Source organism: Dioscorea cayenensis, chromosome 15 (assembly GCF_009730915.1).
Source record: "Dioscorea cayenensis subsp. rotundata cultivar TDr96_F1 chromosome 15, TDr96_F1_v2_PseudoChromosome.rev07_lg8_w22 25.fasta, whole genome shotgun sequence".
Lineage (NCBI taxonomy): Eukaryota > Viridiplantae > Streptophyta > Magnoliopsida > Dioscoreales > Dioscoreaceae > Dioscorea > Dioscorea cayenensis.
The window spans coordinates 12718250-12745603 of record NC_052485.1 but is presented as its reverse complement, the minus strand read 5'-3'; the positions used below and the strand labels follow the sequence as shown (position 1 = coordinate 12745603).

The 27354-nt window shown below is 40.0% G+C and overlaps 2 protein-coding genes across 2 annotated transcripts; both read right to left on the bottom strand.

Annotated features, from left to right (window-relative positions):
- Positions 1 to 2051: 2051 nt before the first annotated feature.
- Positions 2052 to 8599, bottom strand: LOC120277288 (pentatricopeptide repeat-containing protein At5g16640, mitochondrial). Its single transcript, XM_039284071.1, has 3 exons — positions 5849 to 8599; positions 2834 to 2923; positions 2052 to 2174 (listed from the first exon to the last, which is right to left on the bottom strand). Exon 1 carries the CDS (start codon positions 8455 to 8457, stop codon positions 5995 to 5997), a length of 2463 nt encoding a protein of 820 aa, XP_039140005.1. The 5' UTR covers positions 8458 to 8599; the 3' UTR covers positions 2052 to 2174; positions 2834 to 2923; positions 5849 to 5994.
- A 4851-nt stretch (positions 8600 to 13450) lies between these two features.
- On the bottom strand, positions 13451 to 14511 carry LOC120277700. Its single transcript, XM_039284555.1, has 4 exons — positions 14488 to 14511; positions 14159 to 14424; positions 13739 to 14041; positions 13451 to 13643 (listed from the first exon to the last, which is right to left on the bottom strand). Exons 1-4 carry the CDS (start codon positions 14509 to 14511, stop codon positions 13451 to 13453), a joined length of 786 nt encoding a protein of 261 aa, XP_039140489.1.
- Between the last annotated feature and the right edge of the window lie 12843 nt (positions 14512 to 27354).

Below are 27354 nucleotides of genomic sequence, written 5' to 3'. Positions count from 1 at the left end.
TTATCCGAAGCTGATATTGGTACAGTCTCCAGAAATTGAAGGTGATTGAGCCAAAAACTTAGACTACCCTCGATAATTGGTTATTTATATATAATATTTGAAATTGCTTTTTGGAACAGATACTCTCCTCCTATAAGCTACATGTTAACAATTTTGGGCACACATACCGACCTTGAGATTGAGTTAACCCATCATACACCATTATCTTTTGGGTTTCCCACCCCTAATTCTTTCATTTTTACCATGTTGCTTTATTTCCATAATTAGATTTTTTTTAACTTCACATCCACATTGTTTTCGTTTTATCATTTATTTTTATTCTTTAAATTATTTTTTATCATTATTTTTTTTAATTTATATTCTAAGTTTTTACTAGTAGATATTTGTTAGTTTTGATTGAATGAATCTAGATTTCAACCAAAAATCCAATGTTTCTTTTTTTTTTTTAATCCACATGTTAAAATTATTTCTAAAATTTTTTAAAATTAGCTTCAACATATAAAACCTAGAAATCTTTTAGATCTATTCATATGCGTTTAAGTTGGAATGAAACCCCTCAAACTTTCCCCTCAATATTTAAATATACATATATAAAATATTAGAGATCATTAATTTAAATAAAAAAACATCGTTAACTGAAGTAAATTTAAATATAGAACCTATTTGTATGTAAAATAATTTATTAAGTATAAATTTTCTTTTTCATGTAAGAATTGAAGATAACTCTCATAGAAATTTATACGGATTTTAAAGCTACTATAAAATGAGTTTGATTGAATGCTCCAAAATAAATTTTATAAATAATTATAAAATTAGTAGTAAAAATTATATTTTAATTTTTTTTTCAAAATTATATTTTTGGAATATCTTATGAAAGCTATTATAGCAAAACATACCTTTTAAATAATTTTTGAAATATATATATATATATATATATATATGAAAAGTAAACAAACCATAATTGATTAAACTAAACAGAAACATATAGACAAAGAAAGGAGAACAAATATAAGATCCACTAGGGGTAAAGACACGTACAAGATAAAGAAGAGAAAAGAAAAAAAAGAACATTTAAAACAACAGAGAAAACACATTTTCATCTGGAGAAGGGTGTGACTCACATGAAAAATTATTTTCTTTTTTTTTTTAAAAAAAAATTATTCTAACAACTAAAAATAAAAAGATGGTCAATAAATTCTCACATGAGAGACTTGGAATTTCAGTCCAGACTCAAGATAAAACTGCAGCTAATATGACAAAACCACATCTAAAATATAATATTTAAAAAAATGCACAAGATCTTTATGTTAAAAAACTAATGATTTTGGGTGCATGCATGCACATGATATTTTTACAAATTTTTTCAAGCAGATACACTCAGTGTTATACGGGAATTTCAAACCTCAGACGTGTTGGAAGCCACACCCTAAATAAACCTATCATGAACCCAGCCCATTCAGCATTTCAACCAAGAAATCACTTTCATACAGCAACCTAAAAAATTTACACAGATCCGAACAGATATGCATTCTATCCAAATCCCTGACGTGTTCACTTTCATATCTTGACACGTACACACATCCAAAAGCCATAATAAATGCAAAAAGGTTGCTGAAGGCGCTGTTGAAAAAACCCACACACAGAAAAGATGATTTATGTCCTGATCCAACAATCATACTATGCAAGTATTTCTACACCAAGCAGCCCATGTGAAATCCCAAAGTCTTCAACAAAACCAATTATTTTGTATCAGATTTACATATAACCTGTCACTTCTCTCATTATAAATACACTCTGTTAGAATAGAGCATGCCCATCTCTAATCTCTAAACCAAGTCAGGTGTTGTTCACTGTTCTTGTAGTGCTTTCAGTTCTGTTCTTTATTATATGGTTTTCGGAGCTTCTCTTCAGAGCTCATATTGTTTCGATCCCAGATTGCTGGATTCTGATCATGGCCAATGTTCGAGCTACCCTGTTTGTGACTGAGGTTGCTCCGCCGAAGGTCATCTCCATTGTGAAGCGTAAGGTGTTGAAGGTCCTTGAGACAATTGCTGAAGAAGAGAAGGAGGCCACTGAGAGTTTTTCATCTTCAGCCAGGCCGGCCTCCTCTTGCTTCGTTAGGATGAAGAAGCTCGGCAAGCCGTTCTTGTCCCATGGTCAGGGATTGCCTCGCCCTGTTCATTGAACCAGTTTAAGGAGAGAAATGAGGAAAGTTTAGAACCGCTTTTGTCCATGGTTGACATGCAGAGTTCGTTGTGTGTGCTACTTTCTTTCAATGGTCTATGATGTTTGAATAATGAAGGGTTCCTTTCCCATTTTGAAAACTTATTGCTAAATAAATGTGGTGAGACTATGATTGTTGATATTTCTCAGTTATGAGCAATAAAAACATGTTTGAGCTTATGCAATCACAGAAAACAAGTCCAAGAGACGTTCTAAGCTGCAGAAGGTTTTGTTCTAATAAAATGAAAAAATTATAATTTATAACCCTCTTCAAAGATTTATTTGGACTACAATTTGATTATCCAGTTTAACTAAATATTAGTAGCCAACAGAGAAAATATTACAATTCTCTCCAGCTTCTGAGACTTCTATTTTACAAATGATGTAAAAAATTATGGTATCAAAGCTTAAACGTCCCAAAATGAGTTTAACCATAGGTCCGTAGACCTCGAGATAATGCAGTAAGTAAACAAGAACACAATCTGAAGCAACAAGTTCCACTTATGTCGAGACAGAAGCGGACCTATTGGGGAAAGTAAATGAAGAATCAAAGCAGGAAAATTCGAAAACTTAAGAGCAAAAGACAATATGCGCATATAATTAATGGTACCTGTTAAACAATTGAATTTAACATCTGTTTTCAGGATACAGTGGGGAATTAACAAGCATGTCCTGGTACCTTACGCATCTCCATTTCCATCTGCACACAAGGAGGAGTTCGGGTCAACATGCGCACAAAGATCCAATTTACATGTGCGACAGAAATAAAATAACAAGTCACATTATATTTTATCTCCTCAATTAGAAAATTTGCTTTATAGCAGAGGGGAAAATGCGTCACAATTGGCTTAATCCAGTCATGAAAAGCTTAACATTGGTGCCCTTGTATGTTTGATGAGCCTTCACCGTTTCCCCTGATTAATGCTATTATCAAATGTTGAAGGAATAACAAAAGAATTAGCCTCTAAACCAAGCATTCATGTGTTAGAAATTTCCAAGTACTAGTGCTAAAACAGACATCATCTAGAATCATACAGATATGCATGTTCATGAGTAGTTTGAGCATGAAAAAGAGAAATGAAAAATAAAAAATGGAACAAAAATTTATTACCTTCAATTTCCAGCATAACGTAATAATGAAGTACAAGACATATTCATGTATAACTAGATCAAAATATACAACACATGCTACCACATTGTAGAAATTAAGTTCATGATCCCACTACTTCATCTTAATCCAGTGGCATCAGCCTTTTGATGCAATGCCCCAAACCAAGCTTGGAACTTAGAATCTTGATATACACAATTTGCTTCAGGTCTCTAACCTAGAAATTCCTTCAAGTTTTACATAAAATGTTCACATTCATTGTTGAACCAAACCCATAGATCCATCAAAATTATTTTCTTTATCAGATCTTAACTCAAACTGTTTACCTTTGAATTTAATCATATTAGGGAAACAACAGGCATCATGCACGCATTGCAGAGTATACAAGCGTCATTATCTTTATGATCGCCAGATCTACTTCATGCTGGTCATTCTAAATTTTTCTTTCTCAATCGAGGAAGTGCCTGCTTAAGCTGCCTCATGCCACTCCTGATTCTAAACAGTAGCCTTGAACAAGGTCCACATTTGGAATGCTATAAAGATTCAATTGATGAAACCCTAGTATTGCAATAGGGCAGGCTATTCACATCTCAAAATATTGCGAAGTACAACCCAGCTTACTCTTTCTATCACAATCATGACATACTACACATATTCTTAGTTTTCTAGTGAACCCTATGAATTCTTCAAAGATTGAAATATAACCTCGAATTATCATGACTATTGGTAAACATCAGTTCTTCAACCAGTTGCAACACTTTTAAGGTGTATCTTGATAACTGACAGAAATTTTGGTTTTCCTCTGCTTAACATTGAATGTAGTCACCTTGCGTTTCCCGACCTTCCTCTGATTTATTCATTCTACTAATTTAAACAACATAATGGTAGAAAATTGAAAGGAAATGAAAAATGAGGAAAACCATAGGCCATCTCTATAATTGCTAAATTCATTTTTACCAAACTCTGGATGTATTCTAAGTAGGAAAATTAGAATGCATTTGGGATAAATTTCTCAAAAGAGAAGTGCCCCATAAATCCCATATGGGGGTAAATCAAATTATACTGTAAACTATACAATTTTAAAATACAAAAAACCAAAACTTTGAAAAAAGAAACCTACATATTTCAGTGTCATTGCACATCAAAACAAGCATTCGTAATTGCCAAAGTGCTGTACCTACCCCTTCCTAAACTCATACAAGAATAAACAACATGCAGTTCCAGTGGTCTCGCTCTGGTGGGAAAAAAACATGCTACAAGCCTACAATACTGTCACAAGGCACAACTTTGAAAATTATTCACATAGATGAAGGGTGTGAAGAAAATCTGATTCTGCTCTATAGGTGTTTTCATGCTTAAAAAACCATGAAAATAGAAAATTTTAATCCATATAAGATGTGAACACTACAAAATGATTTATAACATTTAAATTTAATAAACTAAGAAGGAATAATCCAATTTGAGACAGACTTAATCAATAAGTTTTACTTTCAAACCAAAAGTGCAATAAAAACCAAAGTCTAGAAGTACAGTTACAGTAATTTACAGTGGGAAAAGTCTCAAAGAAAATTTCATGTAAGAATTCAACATATGATGTCAAAAAGATCATGATGAGAACAGGAACAGATAAAAAGATCAATTGCTTTAATTACAGTCCAAATGACTATTCAATGTGCGGTGGCACTAAACTGTAATCATCAAGTGAAAGTTAAAGGGAGTGCTTTGCCAACTCTTCTCAATGAAAGGTCAAATGGGGCTCCTGGACTCAAAACAAAGCTACTAAAAGAACGGATCTAAAAATTTTTTTAATGCAACTCAAAGAAGTTGAGAACTCGTAATTCAAATTAGTGTATTGCAACCACAATAATGAGGATTCTGCTCTAGTTGCAACACTAATTTCAATTTGATTCCACGAATGGATATTCAGTTTTTTGAGGAATCAAAAGGCTCCGCCAAAATTTCTTTAAAAGGGAACTATGAATAGCCAGACACTAATGAAAAGTAAAACTATTCTATAACATGGCAAGGGCATAGAAATGCAGCATTAGCAAATAAGAAATAGATTTACGAAGTGGCGCCAGGTATGCCACTTGATGAAAAGCAAAAACTGATCTTTAGAATCTTCAATACATATTTATATAATCCCAATCCAATCTAATGCATCACCCAGGTTATACTACATCCAACTTCTTAACTTTTCAAACAACTACTTCTCAGAGTTAAGTAATCAACTGATTTCTGCAATGACATACATGGAATTAATCTAATAGAACATTCCATGAAGTTACAAGATGTAAAAACTAACAACTGAGCCCTTCATATATTGTTGATCTAAAATGGTAATCTTGCAAAAATATTAGTTTGGTAGTTTAAAAAATAATACAGGCTCGGAGATGAGGGGATTCCCAACTATCTTGAGTAAGAAAAAAATATCATACAAACATGAATTAAATTAATTAGAAGAAAACAATGGAAATCAAGCACACATCTCCATTTGTTTCAACATTAACATCATACCTATGTGCGAGCAAGCGAAGCATGACTTCTGCTCATTCTATGTTGCAGTAGTACAGCCTTTAAAAAACAATTTGAGAAGGGAAGCCTATCTAATGCCATGTCTTTCACCAACCAGATTAAGAGAGCCACAAAGGTCAAACAGAGAACTAGATATGTTGCCGTACAAAGTGTCCCCTCTCAATAAAATGCAACATCAGCTTTTCTGCTTCGTGTGGGTGCCCCTTTAAGACCAGCCTGCTGCTCACTTTTTGACACAACTTAACATCTGGAATGAGGTTCCTGTGGAACATCCGGCACGCAACTTTATATGACTGCAAAGGGAGACCTTTTCTCAAATAACTTTGCATCATTATGTGGCAGGTCTCAGCATCTATTATAGATGCTGTTCTTAAAACTTTTCCTAAAACTTTGTAGGCTTCATCTAGTCTATCAAATGCACAAAGCTTCTCAATGACCAGATTATATGCACATCTAAAATCTTGCCTTATCAACATTGTGTCTAGCAGCTTGAGGAGGTCTTCCACTCTGCCTTTCTCACAGTACCTATGGATAACAGTCCTATATGTAACAGGTGTGGGGACTAGACCCCTGTGGAGCATTTTCTTAATAAGCTCTGTGGCTTCATGGAACCTTTCTCTCTTTCCCAAAGCATCAACTAGTACTGTGTATGTCACCACATCAGGATGCCTGCTACTCAAATACATGTCATCTAACAAAGAAAGTGCAGATTTTAGATCTCCTTCCTGACAAAATCCATGAATTATGGTAGTGAAGTTGACAACATTGATAGTACAACCTTTGCTCTGGCATGCCTCAATGAACTCCTTGGCCTTCTCTGCCCGGCGCTCCAGGCAAAGAGCATGAATGAGTAAATTAATTTCAACAGTAGTGGGAAAGAACCCATTCTGCAGCATCTGCATTACCAATTCACATGCCTCATCCAACTTCCCTTCCCTCCTCAATCCATGCATAACAACACTATATGTAATGTTGCTTGGCGTCCACCACTCCTCCTCACTCCTATTCAGCAGCTCCATGGCCTCCAATGACTTCCCACTTCTACACAAGCCATTCAACACAGCAGTGTGGGTAACAGTGTTAGGCTTACAACCATGCTTATACATATACTTAAGCATCTTTCGTGCATGACCCATCTTTCCTAACTTGCAATATCCATTGACAATTGCACTATAGGTCACTACATCAGGAACACATCCCTTCAAAAACATCTCATTCACAACCTCTTTTGCTTCATCCATCCTCCCATTCCAACAAAATGCGTGCACAACTGCACTATAACCCACCTTATCAATCCGAAATCCTTTAGCCTCTGATTCTTGCAGGAGCTCAAGAGCTTCATCTGCGTGCCCATGCTTTGAGAGCACATGAATAACAGTGTTATAAGTTACCTGATCTGGCAGTAAATTAGCATCCTTTCTCATCTTCTCCAATAACCCCCTAACTTCTTGAATCCTTTTCTCCTTGCATAACAAGGTCATCACTGTGTAATAGCTTATCTTATCAGGTGGACATCCTCTATTAGACATTTCTTGGATCATCTCCAACGCATCAGCTACACGGTGGGCATTACAAAATCCCTTAATCAAGCAATTAAATGTAACAACATCGGGCCCGATTCCAACCCGCTGCATACGATCCAAGAACCTCAGAGCTTTTTCCAATCTATCAGCCATCACAAGCACATGAATCGCAGTATTGCAAATTGAAAGATTAGGACTACAGCCATCCTTCTGCATCAGATTCAAGACCCTCATTGCACTCCTAAGCTTACCAGCACGACTGTACATGACCATCAAATGTCCAAATACTTCTGGGCGGCGACTGATCCGCCGACGAATCATGAGCCTTAAAATCCTCCGAGCAGTCTGACACAACTTGGTCTTGCTGAGAATCTCAAGCATTGTATAGTAAACCTCAGGAGCATGGCGGTAGCGCCATTGCCGGTCAGCCCAGTAGAAGAAGTTAGCAGCAACACGAAGATCAGCTTGACAGCGGAGGACTGCACAGACTTGCCGGGGTTGCATTGTTCTTAATAGGTGCCGTAATTGCCCCTCAAACTTTGGATTCCAGGATTGCCTGAGCCCAATTAATCTGCAAGTCTCTCTAACTAAAGGGTTCCCTGATTCATCCGTCGCTGCTTGGAAACCTCTCTCTTTTACTAAATTTTGATCCTGGTTCTTCTCAAACAGATCCAAGACCCCAAAATCATCATCCAAGTCCCCGTCTGAGCTCTCAGAGTCTCGATCTGAGCCCTCATTATCATCAAAACTATCAAATTTTCCAAAACTGCAGCCCAAGTTGGCGTCTTCACAGGAGTTAGAGATTTGCGGCAATCCAGTGACTCCTCTCATGCTGTGATCTTCGACTTGTTTCACCAGCTCGTCATGTTCACCAAAATCCGCTTGGACGCTCTTAGGTTCAGGGTTAGGGTTGAAATTAGGGGATCCAGAAGAACAATTTGAGAAAAAAGCAGTATTTCTGCAAAACTTATTGTAGAAAGACACATTCAATGCAGAGATACTGATCGATTGTAAGCATGGAGTTGGAATCATATATTTGGCGCGTTCTGCCAGGGTTTTGTGCATCATTGTCGGGGTTTTTTCGATGAAATTTCTTGAAGGAAAGGGAAATGTTACCTCATTTGTTGCGAAATCGATCAAAGTTCACATCTGTGAAAGAAAATTTCTTTCCCAAAACCATGGAAATTTCTGAAAGAAACGGTGTACACCACAAGCCCCTTTTGTCATTCGAGGGTTTTATCTCTCTCTCGTCACCATCCAAGGCCCACGGACTGGCTTAAACCTGATCCAAACTCAATCCAAAATTAATATTTGACGGATAGTCTAAATTCAGACTAAACAAATCTTATATTGAATATCGATATCATTTTTAAATAACTCAAGCCAAGTCTTTTTGAATTTTGGGCAAATCCAATGGACTAGCCCCATGAGCTGACTCATTGAATTTATTATTAAATACTAACAACAAAAAAATTTTTCATAATATCAAAAAAAATATATAATGATAGAATGAGTAAGTGCCAACTTAGTTGGGATTTACTTATATTTTAATGATACAATATTTTTATGAAGTGAAAAATATAATAATACTAATCAATTAATAAAATTATACATTTATATTTATATTTATATTTTTAATTCATTACAAAGATTAATTAAGTAAATTTTTAAAAAAAAAATAACAACGGATCAATTCAAGTTAAATTCAACAAGCTGATCCTAGCTGATCCAATAATTGATCCAAAAAACCAAACCTATAAACTGGGCCATAGGCTTCATATTTAAAATTTGGCTCAGCTCAGTTTGACCTAAACTATTCATAAGGCTCGTCAGATTTGGGCTTGGGCTAAGCCAAAGTCTAAATTTTCTTGAACTGAGCTAGCCCAGCTTGGCTCAATGATGAGGTGAGGTTAAACAAAAAAAAAATTTCTATGTTTTCTACTTTTTAATAATTTAGATGAATAAAATGATAGTTTATTTTAGTTCTTTAACTTTAAAAAAATGTTTTAGTCCTTCTAACAACCACTATTTGGTGCAGTGGAATGTTATGAGAATAATAAATTGACACACCCAAGATCAAATCCTGAGTTAGTAGTATGACTCTATAAGATCCACCTAATCTGCTTGTCCTTTGACACTTCTTTGTAGGGTGCAACTTGCTACTTTTGTAAAAAAAAAAAAAATGTAATCCTTTTGTCACTTGTTAATGAAGTGGCACAAACTATGTATAGTATTTATGAGGAAGGCATTGCCATGTTATGTATTAATTTTATAAAATATTTAATGCTTTGAAAAAAAAAAGATAAAATTGATAGTGAAATCCTGTGATTCACTATATATATTTTAAATAAAAACTATATGTATATTTATTTATTTGAATGGAAAAGCAGCCATCATTAAACAGCAAAACAATCATACATAAGGGCTTCTATAATATGCAATGGAGGCTAAAACTGTGGCGATTCCAGTAAGGTTTTCTCAGGTTTTCACTGAGGAGAAGAAGACAAGGGATAAGCTAGGAAAAACAAAAAGGGAGGAAGAGAGAGAGAAAAGAAAAGATAAGAAGAAGGCAACTATTGGCTGCCCTTTTCCATTCATGATTGGTGGCTCTTAAAGCCTTACAACATAACAAACTTGGAAGCGAATTATCCCATTAGTGACACATTACCCCACTACCCCATATTCTCACCTTTAATCCTAATACAAATCATTAGTGCCAACACCCATACATTTAGTCACATAATATAGTTCTTAAGCATGGTGACTTGTGCCGCATTCTAATGGTATGTGTGAAGCGCCTTGGGGGTCGAACTTCATCCTTTTCTTCTATGCAAGCTAAAATTTTCCTCCCTTGACTATGTTGACTCCTTTGACTTAGTCAATCAGTACAACAGTTCCCCCTTAGACCTCCAGCTTGTCCTTAAGCTGGAACCGAGAAAAGTTTTTTCTCAACTTCTCTTATGTCTCCCATGAAGCATCCACAAGAGACTGTTGGGAACTGAATGACGAACAAGTGTGCAATGAGAGGTGTTCGACGAAATGCTTGAGGTTTCTCTGGTTTAAGTGAACACACAGTCAACAAGTCAGACAGATAAATTTGGGAGATAAAAGGGTTGATCAGCCAATCACCCACTTCCACTAGCTTCAGGATATATATATATATATATATATATATATATATATATAATACTACAGACAGGGAAACACAATACACAAAAGCTATTGGGCAAGATACAAAACACTTTCCCATTGGTCTAAAAACCATCCTCACTCACACACCCCTTGGCCCAACATAAACACCCAGAGATCTCATATTAAAATATTAATATATTCAAAAACGGGTTCAACTGCTTTAACTGCTCTAAAGCTCAGCATCCATGCCCTGCATCTTTGATCTCCATTCTCAGTAGTACAACGCCATCCCTGATTGCCTCTCTACTAGCGCACCAGCTTCGTTCAACACCATACACTTCACTTCCTCACCATGCCACTAGTCCCGGTCTTGTCTTCAATCATCCTTTCAACACTTCCCCTTGATTGAAGCTCAAGCACTCCAATCAGGCTTCTCATCATAGCATGCTTCTCAGGAGGGAGTGGTTTAGTAAACAGATCTGCGAGTTGGTCATTGGTTGAGCAATGTTGAATGGAGATTACCCCGTCACAAACCATGCTTCTGATAAAATGGAAACGGACGTCGATGTGCTTGGTCCTTCCATGGTGAGCAGGGTTCTTGGCTACAGCAATAGCCGATTGGTTATCACACCAGAGACAGATTGGTTTTTTGAAAACATGCCCACATTCCTCTAGTAGCCTCTTAAACCAAACAATTTGATAGGCATCAGCTGTCGTAGCAATATACTCTGCCTCTGTGGTTGATAGCGCTACAACTTCTTGCTTCCTAGAGCTCCATGATATGACACTCATTCCCAAACGAACCAACATTTCGGTCGTGCTCTTCCGGTAAGCTAGAGATCCTCCCCAGTCACTATCTGAGAAGGCCTCGAGCACACCTCAATCGTCCCGGGAGAACCACAGGCAGAAGTCTTTGGTGCCCGCGAGATACCTCACTACTCGCTTTGCTGTAGTAAAATGTGAATTACAGGGTGAACTCATGAATCTTGCTAGATAACTCACAGCAAAGCAAGTGTCTGGTCTCGAATGAGTAAGGTACAAAAGCTTCCCGATGAGACTCCTGTACATCAACGGATCAGTGAGCTCAGTATCAGTGCATCTGACTGTATTCTCATTTACTACCATATGTGTCATAACAGGTTTACAATTCACCATATTTAGCTGTTGTAAGATCACCTCAATGCAAATCTTCTGTCTGATAAAAATCCCACTTGATTCTTGTTTAATTTCAAGCCCGAGAAAGAAACTTAACTCTCCCAAGTCAGACATATCAAAAGTCTTCATCATGTCTGTCTTAAACTGCTTCACAAGTGCATTAGATGAACTTGCATAGATGGGATCGTCCACATAGAGACTCAATAACAAGATGTCCCCATTTTCTAACACTTTTCTATACAAAGTATGCTCGAATTCACTTCGAATAAACCCATGATTGTGAAAGTGTTGATCAATTCTTCCATACCATGCACGGGGGGACTGCTTCAGGCCATACAGTGCTTTCTTCAACCTATACACTTGATTTTCTCTCCCCTTGACTTCATAGCCCTCTGGTTGCATTACATATACCTCCTCTTGAATATCCCCATTCAAGAATGCCGATTTCACATCAAAATGATAGACTGCCCAACCTGCATGAGCTACGAGTGCAAGCACAAGCCTTACTGTCTCCAACCTGGTTACAGGAGAGAACACCTCCTCATAATCCACTCCTTGCCGCTGTGAATATCCCTTGGCGACCAACCTTGCCTTCAGTTTTGCAACCTCTCCTTGTGCATTCATTTTGAGCTTGTATATCCATTTTTATCCCACAGCATGCTTCTCGGTAGGCAGTTCACACAGTCCCCAAGTGCTATTCTTTTCAATCGATGCTAACTCAGCATCCATGGCCTCCTGCCACCCCTTATATTTCACAGCTTCTTTGACATTAGCTAGAGCACTAGCACACAGAGCGAATGTGCACCTGCTGTAGATGTCTTCCAGTGAGCGTGTCTTCCTTGGTGGTATTTCATCAGCTTGTGCACCTTGTTCACCTTGCCTTTCTGTAAACTGTTCAGTAACCTCTCATGTCTCAATTACTGCATCACCAGTGCCACTAATTGCACTTTCAATGGAGATTTCAGGTCCTTCATGAGGACAATCATCCCACTTCCACCGAGTCTCCTCATGAAACACAACATCCCTGCTTGCAATAACTTTACAGGTAATGGGGTTAAACAGCTTGAATGCCTTGGATTCAAGGCAATACCCAATAAATACACACTTTTCAGATTTGTCACTGAGCTTCTGCAGCTTCTGTGATGGAATTAAGGTAAAAGCAATGCAGCCAAACACTCGAAGATGACTTACAGATGGTTTGTCTCCATGCCAAGCTTCATAGGGAGTCTTGTTATGCAGCACATGTGTTGGTGGTCTATTGATGAGATGCAACGCAGTGGACACTACCTCTCCCCAGAACTTCACGGGCAATCCTCCACTTTTGAGCAGCCCTCTGGCCATTTCAACGACCGTGCGGTTCTTGCGCTCCACGATGCCATTTTGCTGAGGCGTGTAGGGGGCTGTGAATTCCCTCTGAATGCCATACTCATTCCAATAGTCTTTGAATTCTCTTGATGAGAACTCACCTCCACGGTCGCTCCTTACTACCTTGAGTTTTAGCCCGGTCTGTCTCTCCACAGAAACATGGAATGTTCGAAACTTTGTGAAGGCCTCAGACTTGTTTTTAATAAAAAACACCGTACTCCACCTGCTAAAATCATCAACAATTAGATAGAAATACCTGTTGCCTCCCAGTGAGCCCTCACTCATAGGACCGCAGAGATCCATATGAACTAACTAAAGGCATGCGCTAGCTCTTCGTGCCACTCCACTAGGAAAGGAGGTTCTTGACTGCTTCCATGCATAATCCTCGCACTGCAATCCTTGCTATAGTTCAGGCAACTCGAATACCAGCTTCTTGTGAGCCATGGACATCAAACTGTTGTAATTCAGATGCCCCAACCTTAGATGCCACAGTTCCTCCAGAGTTCGACTCCTTGCATTCATCACTAAGCTTCCAATCTTCGCAATATCGAGTGGGAACATGTTGTTGCTTGATCTCAAGACGCATATTGCTTGACTCTTCACTTGATTATCAGAGATAACATACTGATTCTTCTTGAACACCACGGAATACCCTTTGGTGAGCAACTATCCCACACTCAGGAGATTGTGTGCCAACCCCGGCACATATTGAACCCCTTCTAGCCTCTTCTGGGTTCCCACGCTTGTGTTTACAGCAATGACGCCCTCGCCACATACCTTTATCTCCTTATTATTTCCCAATCTCACAGTGATGCTCACTGATTCATCAAGACTACTAAATAGAGATTTGTCCCTAGTCATGTGGTTCGAGCACCCGGAATCTATAAGCCATACAGTCCTGGATTGTTCACCCATGGAGCAACTAGCCATGAAGAGATTCTCGGTGCTTTCCTCCTCTGCAATAAGACCGACACCCTTCTCTGGTTGCTTCTCACGAGCTCTTTACTGGGCCTTCATGTGGCCGAATTTCTTACAGTGAAAACATTGGATGTGACTTTTGTTATCAAAGCCCCTTCCACGACCTCCTCAGCCTCGTCCTCTTCCGCGTATAAACGACCTGCCGCAGCCTCGGCCATCTCCCCATGAGCTCCAAGCACCCCCAACTTTGCTGTAGTTTGGTGTAGAATGCTCAGTCTTGACATGGAAAGCTTTCTCAACTGTTTTCCCAGCTGCACAATTCACCCTCACCTCGTGAGCTTGTAGCATTCCACAGAGATCATCCAGCGAGAGCTTCGCAATATCCTTCGACTCCTCAATCACGACTGCAACCCAGTTGAACTTCGGTGCTAGACTCCGTAACACCTTGGAGACGACTTCTAGATCCTAGAGCTTGTGCCAAAGAGCCTTGATCTGGTTGGTGATCATGATGACTCTTGAAATGTATGCCTGGACTCCCTCGGCGTCACCCATTTGCAGTGTCTCAAAGTCTTGCCAGAGGGCTTGGATCCTCACAAACAGCACTTTGGACGTTCCCAGGCAATGCTTCCTCAGAATCTCCTAAGCTTCGTGCGCTGATTTGGCCTCAGCGATCTGGTTGAGATTCGGCCCGTCTACAGCCTGTTGGATCAGGCACATCGCCTTTGCATCTCCCTTCCGGTTGTCCCTCTCCACCGCCTGATCCTTCGACTCCGTCACACCGTTCTCCACCAAGTCCCACAACTCCTGGGACCTAAAGACAGTCTTCATTCGCAGGTTCCACCGCCCGTACTCTTGGCTGGTGGACACCGGGACCAACAGCTGAGAAAGACACACTAGAGCTCCCTCCAGCGCCGATGAGCTTTTGGTTGCCATGAACCTGGTCTTTGATACCAGTTTGTTGGGAACTGGATGACGAACGAGTGTGCGATGAGAGGTGTTCGACGAAATGCCTGAGGTTTCTCTGGTTCAAGTGAACACATAGTCAACGAGTCAGACAGATAAATTTGGGAGACAAAAGGGTTGATCAGCCAATCACCCACTTCCACTAACTTCAGGATATATATATATATATATATATATATATATAATACTACAGACAGGGAAACACAATACACAAAAGCTATTGGGCAAGATACAAAACACTTTCCCATTAGTCTAAAAACCATCCTCACTCACACACCCATTGGCCCAACACAAATACCCAGAGATCTCATATTAAAATATTAATATATTCAAAAACGGGTTCAACTGCTTTAACTGCTCTAAAGCTTAGCATCCATGCCCTGCATCTTTGATCTCCATTCTCGGTAGTACAATGCCATCCCTGATTGCTTCTCTACCAGCGCACCAGCTTCGTTCAACACCATACACTTCACTTGTTCACCATGCCAGTAGTCCCGGTCTTGTCTTCAATCATCCTTTCAACAGAGACTGGTGTTTTCATTGCACTAAATACTGTTTCATCGGTTGTCCGCAAACTAGGATCACCTGAGAATGGAGAAGTGCAACAAGTCAAAAAAAGACGGTTGTTGTTCTTTGAAAAGTTTAGGCAGTAGTAATTGTTAGATCATTAGATCACCGGTACAATGCTTCAGGTAGGAGACATGAAAAACATCGTATAGTTGGACAATCGGTGGTAATGCTAACTGGCACACCATAGGTCATATTTTCTCCAAGATTTTAAAAGGGCCAAAGAAGCATTTTGAGAGCTTGTGGCTTTGTTGTCCATGGAGCTCCTTTTACCAGAATGGTTGTAGCTTTAGAAACACCCAGTCATTGTCTTGGAAAGATACAACTGTCCACTTGGTATTTGCTTGATTCTGCATGTGTAGTTAATAAGCTCTTGCTATGTTCTCCGTCAATGTTTAGAGTATGGATGTTCTGTCAGTGAGAAGATCATCCACTACAGCTACCTCGGAAGAGCCCACCAAGAAGTCGAGGAGTGTGTGAGAAGGCTGGCAAATACTGCTTCAAATGGCATCATCTATATTAAATAGTGCCAAGCGGTGTTGTCATGCCACTCCGCCGATAGAAGGTAATGTACACACTACCAAGGTTGCTCTCCGGTGAAGCTTTATAAATAAACTTTAAAATAGCTGTTTAAGATCTCCATTTGTCCATCTGACTATATATGACAAGTACCACTCATGGCCAACTTGGTTCCTTGGAGTTGGAATAGTTATTGCCAAAATTGGCTCATAAATAATGGGTCATGATCGGAGATGAGAGAACTGAGAATGCCGTGAAGCCTAACTATTTCCCAAATATAGATGTTTGTTATCTAAGAAGCTATAAAATTTGTTACCAAGGCTATGAAATGAGCTTGTTTAGACAAGTGATCAACCATAACTAATATTGTTGTTTTCTCGCCTAGACCGCTAGATGTGTGATAAAATCTACTGAGGTGGAATCCCGAATTTTCTTAGCATGGGTAGAGGTTTTAGAAATTTTTTGTGGAACCTAATTAAAGGGTTTCACAGTTTGGCAAGTAGTGCAGCATTTTACAAATTCCCGGACATTGTGTTGGAGATTCGCCGAAAAGAAATTTCTTGCAATGCGATGGTATGTACACTGAATTTCGGCATGTCCCCCAGTGGTCATATTATGGAATTCAGCTATGAGGAGTTGTTGCAAAGCTGAATTGGAAGGAACGCATATGGAACCTTTAAACAATACTATTCCATCAACGATGTTATACTTTGAATGTGCTTGTGTGTTAGTTGAAATAGAGTGTAATAGGTCCACTACTTGTTTGTCAGTTTGATAATGGTTGATGATGGCTTCTATGATTGCTGCTTGTGGTCTGAATATCAAGAATGAACAGTGTATTGGAAGCTAGTCCTTATGTAGTCGTAAGCTTCAGCTTGGGTGTTTTGTGTTCCAAGTCAATAGATAATGTTAAATTCGTAACCCAACAGCTTAGTGAGCCACTTGTGTTGCTCCGATATCTATACTATTTGGTTGATCAGGGACCTCAGACATTGATGGTCTGTGTAAATTAAAAATCTTTTGCTAAGAAGTTACTACCACTAGTGTCTAATGCTCTCTGTTATTGCATACATTTATTTGGCGTATGCTGAAGAAAAGCGAAGTCTGGGGGACAATTCCCTGGGGTCCCAAGATCTGCTATTACTTCCTCCTAGGTATCACTATCTAGTCTACCAAAACAAAGATTGTTGTTTCAAAAATAGAAATACAAAAATAAATAAAATAATGAACTATAAACAAAATGGACTAAGGCACATCATGTAAGAGATTTAAAGGGCAAGTTGTAATGAGCACGAGAGGCCTTGGGCGAGGATCCCCTTGGGAGAAGAACAAGTAAGGATAAATTTAGAAAATTGAGTGCTAAGTTAGCTAGGTTTGATCCGCTAGACTCGAGAGTCGACTACCCCAGAACCTCCGTACTGTAACCCTAATCTAATATGGGTTCCTCCATCTGGAAGATACCCCTATAATGTCTTTGGGAACAAGGAGTCTTGGTAAGGGTAATTCTAATGCTTGCTTTTGGCTAAAATTACCCTAACCTTCTAGGGAGCTGCTGGCACCAGGAACCTTTGGTGTACTAGCATGGTGAATCCCCCTTCAATCATTATGCGACCTAATACATATAAGCATTCCACTGTACATATACAATTCATAAATCAAAACATACGGAATCCATCTATTGTAGGTTCAACATCATAACAATATATTGAAATCAAACAAACATGCTAACATTCGATTAACAAAAGAAATCAATCATCCATACAAGTTCCTTTCCCAAGGTGCCCAGTGGCCTTAGGAGTTTAGTTCCACATCACAAGGAGAGTATTCATAGATAAAACAATACAAAAGCTTATAATCAACTTCCCTAGGATGTAGGCTAGAAGATGGAGATAAGAGCTCGTCAGATCAGCGTCGTCGAACTCCTTGATGTTCTTCCTTGGGGGTGACCTTCTCTCTATTGAGTTCTTGCTCTTCAAATCGCCTTCCAAAACCCGGAGTAGTTTGTCGGCCGGAGTAGTTCTCCGGCTGACGAACTACTCCAGTAATGGTGGTGGAGAATGATGGAGATGATGGTAAAGAAGAGTGGAGGAGATGGTGGCCAAAGTCCCTCTCCCAAAAGCCCAAGTTTCCTTTTATACACTAAAACATGTGTTTTTCCCAAGTGTGTGTGGGTCACACATTGGCCGTACACTACTATAGTGAATTGCTACAGTATGTTGCATTAACCATTGCTACAGTGATCGGTGCTTGAAAATCCACTATTTGTTTTTGCCCAGAGCCTGATGATGTGTGTGAGCCTTGATAAATTCTTTGATTTATGCTAAATGAAGTTCATTAATGCTCTAGATGATCCTCTGATGTCCTGAAACAATAATAATAAACAAAAAATGTAAAAGGCATCGGAATTATACGAATACGCATGAAAGTGCATAAAATATATATAATAAAAGTGATGTATTTAGACACTTATCAAGCACACTTGATTCTCTTGGTAAAAAGCTTATGCTTTCAAAACTGTGATAAGATACTTTGGAGGTGATCAAGATGTGATGCCCATGTTTCACTGTACAAGAGCACATTGTCGAAGAACACCAACGCAAACCTCCTCCACAGTACTGACTGAAACATAGATTGCATTAGTGCTTGGAAAGTAGATGGAGCATTCGAGTGATCAAAGGGTCTTATGAGAAACTCATAATGTCCCTCGTGTGTCCGAAACACAGTCTTTTCAATATTCAGAGGGTGGATATGTACTTGGTGGTAGTCGGACCTGAGGTCTAGCTTGGACAATATCTGTGCTCCGGTGAGCTCATTCAAGAGTTCCTTAATGGTTAGTATTGGGAAGTGTTCCTTCACTATAACTGTATTTAATGCTCGGTAATCCAAACACAGCCTTTTCAATAATTGAAGGTGCATACACACCTGGTGGTAGCCTAATTTGACGTCCAACTTAGAGAACACCTGAGCTCCGGTGAGCTCATCTAGGAGTTCCTTGACTGTTGGTATTGGGAAGCGATCCTTTATGATGATTGCATTTAATGTTCAGTAATCCACACAGAATCTCCACGTTCTATCTTTATTCTTGACGAGAATCATCGGCGATGAGAATGGACTCATACTCACCTGGATCACCCCGTCCTTAAGCATCTCCCCCACTAATCACTCTATCTTTGTCTTTTAAAAATGAGGGTATCGGTGCGGCCGTACATTGATCAGCACAGTTCTCAGCAAGAATGGTATTCAATGATTAAAGTCATAGACCGGCTGAAGACTGTTGAAAAGGGGAGAATATATCCTCATACTTGGTAAAAAGCTAATGCAGTTGGTTAATAAAAAACTGGGGTGTGCTAAGCTTTACAATAGCTAGAGTCTTCATTTGCGGATTCAATTCCCCTGAGTCAAGTGAGATAGATAGATAGAGAACTTGACTCACAGTCTGGTTATGAGTATTTCTCTTTAGTGAGGTATGTGCGGTATCTTGGAGGTTCTGATCCCTCAAGCCGTTAAGGCGAACACGAGCTCCCTCAATCTCAAACTCTATCTAGAGTTGTTTATAGTCGAAGATGGTCTGGCCTAGTCCTAATAGCCAATAAACTGCTATGATGATATCAGCTCTAAACATCGACAAGAGTAGTAGATCCATCAGAAATATGGCATCTTCTAGTTATAGAGGTATGCTTTTGTCTTCTAGTAGTAGATCCATTGGAAATATGACAAGAGTAGCCTGGGTGAATTTCACATCATAATTGAAGCAAATGCCATGCTTTTGTCTCGCCATCATCTATGCAGGGGTTAGCCTTTTCATAAGAATCGAGTGCACTAGAGGTGGTATCTAATTGGGTGTTACGGTTGTTACAGGTGATGCTGCTTGAATTAGGGCTTGTGGAAGTAAGAAGCATTGTTGTTGTGGGGTTTGTGCAGCATTACACTTGCCTTCCAAGAGATTGCCCATTCCCATGGCCTCATGGATAGTCTGTGATAAGTGCTTGTGTGTTAAGAATGCGAAGTATTCTTTTCTTACGATGAGCATGACTTTTATCATGTTTAAGTAGTAATACATGTGTATTTGTGTTTTTTTGCGCATGTAGGGTTGTGAAGCTAAGTATTAAGAAAATAAGCCAAAAGTAGATTGTGAACGCACTATTTGGTGGAATCTTGGAAGCAACAAACGCGAAGACACAAGTGGGGCTTTAAGATACGTGAATATGTGCCAACCTCCATGTATTCAAGCCATTACAATGAGTTGGAGGGCTACGAAGGCAGTTACATTTGCGTATCCCAACTTGTGCAATAATAGTAAGATCTTCACCAATGAACCCGTTTATTGAAGAAGCGACGTGATCTACGGCATAAATGTGTGCCCGTTTATGTTACCCCGATGAAAAGTGTGGTTTCGGGAGTATTTTTGGACGGTACTTAGCAGGTCACTATAGCAAGTTATTGTTCACAGCCGGCCGAAAATCAGATTTTTAGAGAATCCACACGCATGTGTGGAAATTCCACAGGGGCGTATGGAACATCCACAGTCCCGTGTGGATACCCGATTCTAGCCCTTTAAAAGTCGCGATTCAACCCTGATTTCATCATCTTGTTTTCCATCTTTTCTCCAACTTTTGAGAGGCTTGCGGCTAGGGTTTAGAGGGGTTTTGACAAGGCTTTTGGAGACATTCTACGGCTTCAACACCACGCTCCGCTTGGAAGAAGGTTATTGGAGGAGCTTTCGTCGGCATCGATTTGGCGAGGTGTGCCCTAGGCCGGACAAGTGGACCTTTGGAGAAGATGAGGCTACTCCACAAGACCAACGACATGAATACCAAGGGGGTTTTTCTATGGATTATCTTTTTTCACATTCGATTTTAATGTTGATTGTAACTAGCTCCATGGAGAGCTAAACCAGCTCCATGGAAGGCTAGACCCCTAGTGGGTACTTGGATTTGTGAACCCTAGGATGTATTTGTTTTATTAATCTTCTATTATATTTTCCTTAATTGATGTCTTTAATTGAGTTTCAATCTTGAATGCTTGTTGCATGATTTCTCCCTTAGAGTGACACTAGGGTTGAGAATCTACATTGGTAACCTTTGTGAGTGAGTGACACACCATGAGGGTTAGACATTGCAAGATTAGAGAGGGTGAGTCGAAAGGTAGCAGAGCATCCCCTTTCCCCTCCGATGTGATTTATCCTATCTCCACGTTCCAAGAGTTCTTTGCGGTCATAGTAGAGTGAATGGGCTAAGGGAAGACCTCCGCTGGGGCTTAGTTGCCCGGGCAACGGAGTGAAGCGTTGAAGTGACTTTAGCACCTAGGGCTTAATTATGACTAGGGGTCTTTCGCCAGGACCAAAGGGTTAGATATATACATTAGAATAGGGTTTATCAATTGGAATCCCTAGAGTGTCTTACAACTCTATACATTGTGAGGTGTTGAGATTGATTGATTTCTCCGCCGGGACATAGTGTAGAGTTAGTTACGGTTGACCTTAGGTTTGGGACTGTGTGTTTAAGGATTTCCATGACTCATTAAGCGTCAATTAGGAGATATAATAGTTGATTTTACAGTTGAAGCAATTGTCCTCGGTGGAACAATATACAAGTACCCCACTTCAATCGATTGCCTTACCTCTCATCTATATGTACTTCTCTCTTTATGATAAGTGCTTGTGTGATAATAATGTGAAGTGTTCTTTCCTTATGATGAGCATTAGTTTTATCAGGTTTTAGCACTAATATGTGTGCATGTATGTTACTTTCATGCATATAGGGTTGTGAAGCCGAATGTTAGAGAAAGAAGCCAATGTAGATCGTGAATGCACCATTTGGAGAAAATCTTGAGAATGATCAAACACGAAGACATAAGTCGTGTTCAAGATGCCAGAATATGTGCCAACATCCTTGTATTCAAGTTAACACAATGATTTGGACGGGCACAAAGGCAGTCACATTCAAGTATTCTGGCTTGTTCATGTATAGCAAGATCTCCACCTATGTAGCTATTTATTGAAGAAGCAAAGCGATTTACAATGTAAACGTGTGGCCATTTACGTTACCTCGATGAAAATATGGATTCAGGAGTATTTCGGGATGGTATTGTAGCATGGTACTGTAGCAATTCAATGTAGTAGGTACTATTCACAACCGGAGGAGAAAAGTGATTTCCCGAGAATCCACATGCTCGTACATTAATTCCATTGGCCCGTGCGGTGAATCCACAGGGGCGTGTGGATTCCCGATTCTAGCCCTATTTATGGCCGATTTTAGCCCCAATTTCATCATTCTTTTCTCCATCTTTTCCCAAACCTGTGAGAGGGCTGCGGCTAGGGTTTTAAGAGGTATTGGCTAGGGATTGGGAGAGGTTCTATAGCTCTGACATCGTGCTCCGTTTGGAAGAAGGTTAGTGGGAGAGCTTTCATCGGCACCAATCCAACGAGGTGTATCCTAGGCCTGACAAAGGGACCCTTGGACGAATAGAGGCTTCTCCACAAGACCATTGTCACGACTATCGAGTATTTTTACATTCAATTTCATTGATTGTAACTAGCTCCATGGAGAGCTAAACCCCCTAGTGGGTACTCGGATTTGTGAACCCTAGGATGTATTTGTTTCATTAAAACTTATTATTATGCTTTCATTAATTGATGTGTTAATTGAGTTCCAATCTTATATGCTTGATTGTGTGAATACTCCCTTAGAGTGACACTAGGGTTGAGGATTCTTATGGTAACCCTTGTGAGTGAGTGACACACCACAAGAGTTAGACAAAGCTAGATTGGAGAGGGTTGAGAGGGTGAGTCGAGAGGTAGCGGAGCATCCCCTTTCCTCTCCAGTATGATTTATCCTACCTCCATTTCCTCGAGTTCTTTACTGTCATAGTATAGTTAATGGGCTAAGGGATGACCTTCTGCTGGGGCTTAGTTGTAGAGACAACGGAGTTAAGCGTTGAAGTGATTTTAGCACCTAGGGTTTAATTGTGACTAGGGACCTTCCACCTGGACCAAAGGGTTAGGTCTACATCTAGGAAGAGGATTTATCACTTAGAATCCCTAGAACTCATTGCGATTCTATTCAAGTACGAGGTCGAGAGATTGTCAATTTCTCCTCCGGAACATGTATAGAGTTAGGCATGGTTGGCCTTAGATTTGGGACCATGTATTGAAGGATATCCACGACTGATTAATACATTAGTTAGAAAGCATAATAGAGGGTTTTACACTTGAAATGATTGTCCTAGGCGGAACAATATCCGGGTACCCTATTTATATCAATTGCCTTACCTCCCCTTTACTTGTGCTCTCTTTCTTGTCTCTTTTACTTTTGTTACATTACATCTTGTTACACAACTATTATTCACTTTTCGCTTAGTTAAGAAACAATTTAAGTGTTTTTATTCCCTACTCCCTGTGGATATGATACCCACTCATCTGGGATTTATTACTTTGACAAACCCGTGCACTTGCAGGACATACGCAAGGGGCGTTGTCACTTTATTATTTCTTTTATTCTTGCTTTCATTATATTTCATCAACAAAATCATTATTCCTTCTTCGCTTAGTTAGATAGCAATCTTGGTATTTTTATTCCCTACTCCCTGTGGATATGATACCCACTCACCTGGGATTTATTACATCGATAAACCGGTGCACTTGTGGGTCACACGAAGGGGCGTTGTCAAGTTTTTTGGTGCCATTACTGGGGAATAGGCATTTAGAGATACTTTGCACTTTGCTATTTTAGCTATTCATCATTCATTCTATTTCATATTTTCTTATTCTATCATCGTTCTAAATTTTCTTTTCTTTTTGATTGTAGCTCCATGTTATGACCCGAGGGAACCCTTCACAAATTGTTGAAGGAGATCCTGAGCTTGAGCGTACACTTAGAAGAAAGGGAAAAGAACCTGTACAAGAACCATCAATCCGAGCCGAAGTAGAAGGTCAAGGGTCGGATAATATAGCAGAACAAAATGAGCAACAGAGAACACTTTCTGACTATGTTAGACCTTCAGTTTTGGGCACACAATCAAGTATAGTGCGAACCCCGATCACAGCTCTGAACTTCGAGCCGAAACCAACATTCATTCAAATGATTCAATAGTTAGCGCAGTTCAATGGTTTGGCCGATGAGGATTCGAACAATCATATTGAGAACTTCTTGGAAGTTTGTGATATGTTGAAGATTAATGGAGTGTCGGATGATGCTATCAGATTGAGGGCTTTCCCATTCTCTCTCAAAGGAAAAGCCAAGCAATGGCTTCATTTATTGCCAAAGGTTTCCATCATGACTTTGAATGAAATGGTCGAAGCCTTTCTTGCGAGATACTTTCCCCCTGGAAAGTCAGCAAGGTGTCGTAATGAGATATCCTCATTCATATAGATGGAGCTCGTATCATTGTTCGAGACATGGGAGCGATTCAAGGACCTCTTGCGGAAGTGTCCGCAACATGGTTTCCCCGACTAGATGATCATTCAAACTTTTTACAATAGGTTGAATCCAAGTACAAGACAGCTTCTAGATGCTGCCGCAGGAGGTACAATGGGGAACAAGACCCCTGATGAAGCCCGGCAATTGATAGAGGAAATGGCCATAAACTGCTACTAGTGGAACCCGCGGGAAAGGAAGAAATTAGCCGGACTCCACGAAATCGATGCAGTTACTTCTTTGGAGGCCCAAGCGGAATCATTGAGCAAGAAGTTAGACTTTATAACTTCTAATAGATTGGAGGCCGTCACTACTTGCACAGGTTGTGGGGAAGGACATGCTCCAACCAATTACCCTATTTTTATTGGTGATGCATTTTTAGTTGAGCAAGTCGATTTTGTGGGTAATGCCATGTGGAACCAAGGTAATCCATATAGCAACACCTACAATCCGGGTTGGAAGAACCACCCCAACTTTTCATGGAGTAACCACTAAGGGCAGTAGAAGGCCATAGCACCACCGGGTTTCCAACAACAACAAGAAGCCACAAACATGGTGAATCATGTTTCAGGTTTGGAGACCTAGATGAACGATTTAGAGAAAGCTTTGACCAGATTTGTGTAGACATTGGATAATCGGTTTCAGTCGGTCGAAGTTACACTTCGCAACCACACCACTTCATTGCATAATCTAGAGAATCAAGTGGGGCAAATTGTGAAGTCTCTATCAGAGAGACCACAAGGAAGCCTACCGAGTAATACTGAGACTAATTTGAGAGAACATGTGAAAACGATCACTTTGAGACGTGGTTGTGAGGTTGAGGATAGACTTCCGAGTGAGAAGACCAATGTTAAAGCACCCGAGGTCGCGGAGGTTGAGGAAAGTGCAAACAAGGAGAAGGAGGTGGCACCCCCATCTTACAAGCTAAGAATTCCCTACTCTTCAAGATTGAAGAACGACCAAAATGATGAGGAATACAAGAAGTTCCTGGGCCTATTTAAACAATTACACATCAATATTCCTTTTGTGGAGGGATTGTCTCAAATACCTCGGTATGCTAAGTTCTTGAAAGATTTATTGACCAACAAGAGGAAATTGGATGAGAGTGCATCGGTGATCTTAGATGCCTCTTGTTCGGTGGTGTTGTAAAACAATATGCCGAACAAGAAGAAAGACCCCGGAAGCTTCATCATCCCATGAAACATTGGTAATATGGGTGAAGAATGGTATTGGTGGACTCTGGGGCTAATATCAATGTCATGCCATATACCTTTTTCAAGAAGCTAGGCTTGGGAGAACCTAGGCTCACTAGGATAATATTGCAATTGGCGGACCGAACAATGAGACATCCGAAGGGCATCATTGAAGACATACTTGTCAAGATAGACAAGTACATATTTCCTGTAGACTTTATAGTGTTGGACGTCGACGAGGATGTAGATTTTTCTTTGATACTTGGGAGGCTATTCTTGCGCACTTCCAAGGCATTAATCGACATGGACAGCGGGGAGTTGACACTGAGGGTTGGAGATGATAAGCTCACATACCGCCTTGACAACTCTCCCTCTACCTACAAAATACTATATTCATCGTGCTTCCAAGTCATGGGTAAGAGGGAAACCTTCATCTATGATTCCCCGTGAGGTAAGACAAGGTACGTCAAGCTAAATGACGTTAAACAAGTGCTTCTTGGGAGCTAACCCAAGTCTTTATTGTTTTCCTAGTTTTTAGTTTAGTGTTTGCATGAATAAGGCTTTAAATGTTGGTGTCTTGATTCTTAGATGCTTTTGCTGTGATTTTTCTTGTGGACATTATGGTGTTATCATGTGCCTAATCGTGTGTGACGAAGAATCTTGGTCGTTTGAGCATGTTTTTCGTGTTTTCTTTGGTTAAAATTGCATTGTTAGGCAGGCTCTAAGTGATATTTGTGTCCAGAAATTTTCTGCAGAGACTGCAAAGTTTTCTAAGTATCCAGAGAAAACACACGCCCGTGTGGAATTTTCGCACAGGCGTGCATTTTCATTCAGAGGCTCATCCAGAGATGGCACAGGGGTGTGGACTCGCCCCTGTGAGCGACCTTGTGATGGTCCATGCCCGTGCAGAATTTTCACACGGCCTGTGTTTCCCTGTAGAGACTTAGAGATTTTTCCCGAGAAGACACAGGGGTGTGGACTCGCCCCTGTGGATAATTTTTTCAACAAACGCATTGGCGTGGGTAATTTCCACACGCCCGTGTGATTCTCTGCAGAGAATTTCTCCTCCATCCTGAGAATTCACAGGGGCGTGCATTTGCCCCTGTGATTTGGCCAATAAGGATCCACGCGCTGTGAAATTTTCGCATGGGCGAGTGAAACACTTAGAGAATTTTCTTGGTTGGACAGAGAAGCCACAGGGGCGTACGTCTACCCCTGTGGATGCTCTCCTATGGAGCCACATGGGCGTGGGTAATTTCCACACGCCCGTGTGGATCTACAGAGAGACAAGAGGCACGAGTTTCCTTTAAAGTCTCATCATGTTTCTTCATTCTCACACTCCTAATTAATCTGAGAGTGCATTCTTACTTTCTCCCGACCTCGCATCATCATTTTAGAAGGATTTTTACTTGTTTTTGACCGATCTTACTCAAGATTCGACAGTGTCGATGCTATACAGTTCAGAGCACTTGAACATCATTATAGTATGAGTGTTACACAGTTCTCCATCCGTCTGGGCTTATATGATGACGTCTACACAAATACAGAGGAGTATGATCAATTAACCACAGATTATCCTGGCAGTTTGACACCCCAGAGAGCATATAGGACACTTTGTGGGCAGGGCAATATGAGGCAGGAGTGTCCAAGGCTACTTGCTTTTCTCGGCCAGCATACAGATACATCCACACCATTCTTAGCCGATTAGTGAACAGACGTGGTGATGGCACAGGAGTATT